This window comes from Pan troglodytes, chromosome 23 (assembly GCF_028858775.2).
Source record: "Pan troglodytes isolate AG18354 chromosome 23, NHGRI_mPanTro3-v2.0_pri, whole genome shotgun sequence".
NCBI classification, from domain to species: domain Eukaryota; kingdom Metazoa; phylum Chordata; class Mammalia; order Primates; family Hominidae; genus Pan; species Pan troglodytes.
Window position 1 is genome coordinate 8,837,377 of NC_086016.1, and position 6,803 is coordinate 8,844,179.

The 6,803-nt window shown below is 50.0% G+C and overlaps 1 protein-coding gene across 1 annotated transcript; it reads left to right on the top strand.

Annotated features, from left to right (window-relative positions):
- The first annotated feature begins 6,347 nt into the window (after nucleotides 1–6,347).
- On the top strand, nucleotides 6,348–6,803 carry LOC101057202 (double homeobox protein 4C-like). Its single transcript, XM_009441207.2, has one exon. It carries the CDS (start codon nucleotides 6,348–6,350, stop codon nucleotides 6,801–6,803), a length of 456 nt encoding a protein of 151 aa, XP_009439482.2.

A 6,803-nucleotide genomic window follows, 5' to 3' on the forward strand; every position in this document is an offset into this window, starting at 1 on the left:
AAATCCCAATGAAGGCAAAGCCAGTACAATTTTAACATCAACTCAGTGATCAGTGCAGAGATATGTCCCAATGTCCCTCTAGGCAGAGCTTAGCCAAGAGTCACATCTCCTGGCTGACCAGTGCAGAGATAAGTCACAATGACCCCATTGGCAGAGCCTAGACAAGAGTTACATAACCGGGGTGATCCGTGCAGAGTGATGTCACAACGCCCTCTGTAGGCAGAGACAAGAAAATAGCTACATCACCTGGGTGATCAGTGCAGAGGTATGTCACAATGCCCCTGTAGACAGAGTATAGAGAAGAGTTCCATCACCTGGGTGATCACTGCAGAGATATGTCACAATGCCCCTTGTAGGCAGAGCATAGAGAAGAGTTGCATCACCCGTTTGATCAGTGCAGAGATATGTCACAATGTACCCTGTAGGCAAAGCCTAGGCAAGAGTTACATCACCTAGTTGATCCGTGCAGAGATATTTCACAATACTCCCTGTAGGCAGATGCTAGACAAGAGTTGAATCACCTGGGTGATCAGTGCAGAGATATTTCACAATGCCCCCTTTGGGCAGAGGTTAGACAAGGGTTACATCACCTAGGTGATCAGTGCAGAGATTTGTCAAAATTCCTTGTAGGCAGTGCTTATAAAAGGGTTACATCACCTAAGTGATCAGTGCAGAGATATGTCACAAAGCTCCTGTAGGCAGAACTTAGATGAGTTCCATCATCTGGGTGATCAGTGTAAAGTTATATCACAAAGCACCCTGTAGGCAAAGCCTAGAAAATAGTTAAATCACTTGGGTGATCAGTGGCGAGATCTCTCACAATTCCCCTGTAGGCAGAGCTTATACATCAGTTACATCACCTGGTTGATCAGTGCAGAGATACGTCACAATACTCCCATAGGCAGATCCAAGACAAGAGTCCGTCACCTGGGTGATAAGTGCAGAAATATGTCACAATGCCCCCATAGGCAGAGCCTAGACAAAAGCCCCATCACCTGGATGATCAGTGCAGAGTTATGTCACAAAGACCCTTTAGGCAGATCCTAGACAAATGTTACATCAGTTGGATGATCAGTGCAGAGATATGTCACAATGCCCCTGTAGACAGAGCTTAGACATGTGTTACATCACCTGGGTGATCAGTGCAGAAATATGTCAAAACGCTCCTGTAGGCTGAACCTACACAGGAGTTACAACACCTGGATGATCAGTGCAGAGATAGGTGAGAATTCCCGTGTAGGCAGAGCCTACACAAGTGTTACATCACCTAGGTTATCAGTGAAGGTATAAGTCATAAAGACTCCAGTAGGCAGAGGGTAGACAAGAGTTCCCACCCCAGGGTGATCTGTGCAGAAATATGACAGAAAACCCCTGTAGGCCGAGCCTAGACAAGAGTTACATCTCCTGGGTGATCAGTGCAAAGATATGTCACAAAGCCCCCTGTAGACAAATCCCAGAAAATTGTTACATCACCTGGGTGGTCAGTGAGGATAACTGTCACAATTCCCCTTTAGGCGCAGCTTAGACAAGAGTTACATCACACGAGTGATCAGTGCAGAGATATGTCACTATGCCCCCATAGGCAGATCCAAGGCAAGAGTCCATCACGTGGGTGATCAGTGCAGAAATATGCCACAATGCCGCCAGTAGGCAGATATAGACCAGAGTTACATCACCTGTGTGATCACTGCAGAGATAAGTCACAATGCCCTGTAGGCAGAACCTAGACAAGAGTCCCATCACCTTGGTGATCAGTGCAGAGTTATGTCACAATGCCCCCTTTTGGCAGAGCCTAGAAAATGTTTACATCACCTGGGTGATCAGCGGAGAGATGTGTCACAAGACCCTGCAGCCAGAGCCTAGACAAGAGTTACATCAGCTGTGTGATCAGTGCAGTGACATGTCACAATGTCCCTGTGTACATATCCTTGAGAAAAGTGACACCACCTGGGTGATAAGTGCGGAGATATGTCACAATGTCTCCAGGAGGCAGAGCGTAGACAAGAGTTACATCAACTGGGTGATCAGGGCAGAGACATGTCACAATGCCCCCTGTAAGCAGATCCCAGACACGAGTTGCATCACCTCGGTGATCAGTGCAGAGATATGTCTCAATGCCCCCTGTCGGCGAAGCCTATAAAAGAGTTACATCGTCACGGTGATCAGTGCAGTGATATGTTAAAATTCCCCTATAGGCAGAGCCTAGACAAGAGTTACATCACCTGGGTGATCAGTGCAGAGGTATCTCACAATACCTCGTGTCAGCTGAGCCTAGAAAAGAGTTACATTACCTGGGTGATCAGTGCAGAGTTATGTCATAAATCCCACTCTAGACAAAGCCTAGACAAGTTTTACATCACCTCAGCAATCAGTGCAGAGACATTTCCCAATGTCCGTCTAGGCAGAGCTTAGACAAGAGTCATATCTCCTGGGTGATCAGTGCAGAGATAAGTCACAATGCCCCCATAGGTAGAGCCTAGACAAGAGTTACATAACCCGGGTGATCCGTGCAGAGTGATGTCACAACGTCGTCTGTAGGCAGAGAGTAGAAAAGAGTCACATCACCTGGGTGATCAGTGCAGAGATATATCACAATGCCCCCAGTAGGCAGAGCATAGAGAAGAGTTGCATCACCTGGGTGATCAGTGCCGAGATATGTCACAACGTCCCCTGTCTACAGAGCATAGAGAAGTGTTGCATCACCTGGGTGATCAGTGCAGATATATGTCACAATGTCCCCTGGAGGGAAAGCCAAGGCAAGAGTTACATCACCATTGTCATCAGTTCAGGGATATGTGAAAATGACCGTGTAGGCGGAGCCTAGACAAGAGTTACATCACCTAGTTGATTAGTGCAGAGATATTTCACAATACCTCCTGTAGGCAGATCCTAGAGAAGAGTTGAATCACCTGTGTGATCAGTGCAGAGATATTTCAGAATGCCCACTTTGGGCAAAGGGTAGACAATAGTTACATCACCTAGGTGATCAGTGCAGAGATTTGTCAAAACTCCCTGTAGGCAGTGCTTATAAAAGTGTTACATCACCTAGGTGATCAGTGCAGAGATTTGTCAAAACTCCCTGTAGGCAGTGCTTATAAAAGTGTTACATCACCTAAGTGATCAGTGCAGAGATATGTCACAAAGCTCCTGTAGGCAGAACTTAGATGAGTTACGTCACCTGGGTGATCAGTGCAAATGTATGTCACAAAGCCCCATGTAGGCAAAGCCTAGGCAATAGTTACATCACTTGGGTGATCAGTGGAGAGATCTCTCACAATTCCCCTGTCGGCAGAGCTTATACAACAGTTACATCACCTGGGTGATCAGTGCAGGGATATGTCACGATTCCCCCATACGCAGATCGAATACAAGAGTCCGTCACCTGGGTGATCAGTGCAGAAATATGTCACAATGCCCCCCTAGGCAGAGCCTAGACAAAAGTCCCATCACCTGGATGATCAGTGCAGAGTTATGTCACAAAGTCCCTTTTGGCAGATCTTGGACAAGTGTTACATCACTTGGATGATCAGTGCAGAGATATTTCACAATGCCACTGTAGACAGAGCCTAGAAAAGAGTTACATGACCTAGGTGATCAGGGCAGAGATATATCGCAATGTCCCTGTAGGCAGAGCCTTGACAAGTGGTACATCACCTGGGTGAACCTTGCAGGGATATGTCACAAAGCACCCTGTAGGCAGATCTTAGAGGAATGTTACATCACCTTGGTGATCAGTGCAGAGATATGTCACAAGACCCCTGTAGGCAGAGCCTAGACAAGATTTATAACCCCTGGGTCATAAGTGCAGTGATATGTCAAATTTCCGTATAGCCAGAGCCTAGACAAAAGTTACAGCACCTCGGAGATCAGTGCAGAGATATGTCACAATGTCCCCAGTAGGCAGAGACCAGGCAAGTGTTGGATCACCTCGGGAACAGTGCAGATATATATCTCAATCCCTCTATGGGCACAGCCTAGACAAGTGTTATATCACCTCGGTTAACAGTGCAGAGATATGTCAAAATGTCCCTGTAGGCAGAGCCTACACAAGTGTTACATCACTTAGGAGATCAGTTCAGCGATATGTCACAATACCCCATGTAAGCAGAGCCTAGACAAGAGTTCCATCTCCTGGGTGATCAGTGCAGTAATATGTCACAAAGCCTCTGTAGGCAGAGCCTAGACAAGAGTTACATCTCCTGGGTTATCAGTGTAAAGTTATGTCACAAAGCCCCCTGTAGACAACTCCCAGAAAATTGTTACGTCACCTGGGTGATCACTGGAAATATCTGTCACAATTCCCATTTAGGCGCAGCTTAGACAAGCGTTACATCCCATGAGTGATCAGTGCAGAGATATGTCACTATGCCCCCGTAGGCAGATCCAAGACAAGAGTCCATCACCTGGGGGATCAGTGCAGTAATATGTCACAATGCCGCCAGTAGGCAGATATAGACAAGAGTTACACCACCTGCGTGATCACTGCATAGATATGTCACAATGCCCCTGTAATTAGTGCAGGGATATGTCACAAAAATCCCTGTAGACAGAGCCTAGAAAAGAGTTACATCACGTGGGTGATCAGCGCAGATATTTGACACAATTCCTCCATAGACAGAGCCTAGAGAAGACTTCCATCACCTGGGTTATCAGTACAGAGGTATGTCACAAATCCCCCTCTAGGCAGAGTATAGAGAAGAATCCCATCACCTGGGTGATCAGTGCAGAGATATTTCACAATGCCCCCCGTAGGCAGAGAGTAGACAAGAGTTACATAACATAGGTGATCTGGGCAGAGGTATGTCAAAACGCCCATGTAGGCAGAGCCTAGATAAATGTTACATCATCTGGGTGATCAGTGCAGAGTTACCTCACAATACCCCCTGTAGGTGGAGCCTAGACAAGAGTTACATCACCTGGGTGATCAGTGCAGAGATATTTCACAATGCCCCATAGGCAAATACAAGACTAGAGTCCGTCACCTGGGTGATTAGTGCAGAAATATGTGACAATGCTCCCAGCAGGCAGAGCGTAGAGAAGAGTCCCATGACCTGGGTGATCAGTGCAGAGATATTTCACAACGCCCCTGCAGGCAGAGCGTAAGCAAGATTCACATCACCTACGTGATCAGTGCAGAGATATGTCACAAGACCCCCTATAGGCAGATCCTGGGCAAGAGTTACATCATCAGGGTGATCAATGCAGTCATATGTCACTATGCCCCGTAGGCAGAGCCTAGTCAACGTTACATCACGTGGGTGATCAGTGCAGAGATATGTCACAAAGCCCCTATACACAGAGCCTAGAAAAGGGTCCCATCACCTGTGTGATCAGTGCAGAATTATGTCACAATGCCCCCATAGGCAGATACAACACAAGAGTTACATCACCTGGGTGATCAGTGTAGAGATATGTCACAGTGCCCCCATAGGCAGAGCCTAGACAAAACTCCCATCACCAGGGTGATCAGTGCAGAGATATGTCACAAAGCCCCTGTGGGCAGAGCCTAGACAAGAGTTACATCACTTTTTTGATGAGTTCAGAGATGTGTCATGCTGACTCTTTGCTCCCGGAGCTCTGCGGGCACCCGGAAACCTGCAGGGAAGGGTGGAAGACCGTCATGGTGCCTCCGCTCTCCTTGCTAGTTTCCAAACCGTCCACAATGCAGACTCCCCATGTTGCTGGACACGGGAATCCATCGTCAGGCCATCACGCCGGGGAGGCATCTTCTGTCTGGGGTCTCGCTGTGGTCTCCTACGTGGAAGTGAAGGAGAGCCACACCTCTGCGTGTGTGAGACTGTCCCGGCAACGCTGACACCAACAGGCACTGCCTCCTTCACGGAGAGAGGGCCTGGAACACTCAAGACTCCCACGGAGATTCAGTTCCACACTCCCCTCCACCCTCCCAGGCCAGTTTATCTCTGCTGAAGATGCCTGGGAGCCCAGTGAGCGGCTTCCAGTTCCTGCGGGATTCCTGGAGAGGTCCAGAGTGCCAGCCCCCGATAAGCGCCCCCCTCACCCCTTCCCCCTCGCCTCCTTCCTCTTCATCTCTCCGTCCCCACCACCACCATCACCACGCCCTCCCCGCACCCCACAAACCCCCGGCCACAGGCCTCGACGCCCTGGGACCCTTCCAAGTTGGGGTGTGCTGTCCCAGGGCTCACAGCCATTCATAAAGGGGTAGAGCCTGCCTGCCTGTGGGCCTTTATAAGAGCCGCTGGCTGGCGGTCCGGGCAGGCCTCCTGGCTGCACCTGCCACAATACACAGGCCGGCTGAGGTGCACAGGAGCCCGCCGTCATCTCTCTGCCCGTGTCCGGCCGTGAAATTCCAGCCGGGGCTCCCCGCGATGGTCCTCCTGACAACTTCGGATGGCACCCTTGCTGCGGAAGCCCAGGGTTGGGGACGGCGAAGGAGACTCGTTTGGACCCCGAGCAAAAGTGAGGCCCTGCGAGTCTGCTTTGAGCGGAACCCATACCCGGGCATTGCCACCAGAGAAAGGCTGGCCCAGGCCATCGGCATTCCGCAGCCCAGGGTCCAGATTTGGTTTCAGAATGAGAGGTCACGCCAGCTGAGGCAGCACCGGCGGGAATCTCGGCCCTCGCCCAGGAGACGCGGCCCGCAAGAAGGCAGGCAAAAGCGGACCGCCATCACCGGATCCCAGACCGCCCTGCTCCTCCGAGCCTTTGAGAAGGATCGCTTTCCAGGCATCGCCGCCAGGGAAGTGCTGGCCAGGGAGATGGGCCTCCCGGAGTCCAGGATTCAGATCTGGTTTCAGAGTCGAAGGGTCAGGCACCTGGGATAG

Bases quoted from the DNA above. Each gene is read 5' to 3' on its own strand.
- LOC101057202 (XM_009441207.2), top strand. From the start codon at position 6,348: ATGGTCCTCCTGACAACTTCGGATGGCACCCTTGCTGCGGAAGCCCAG.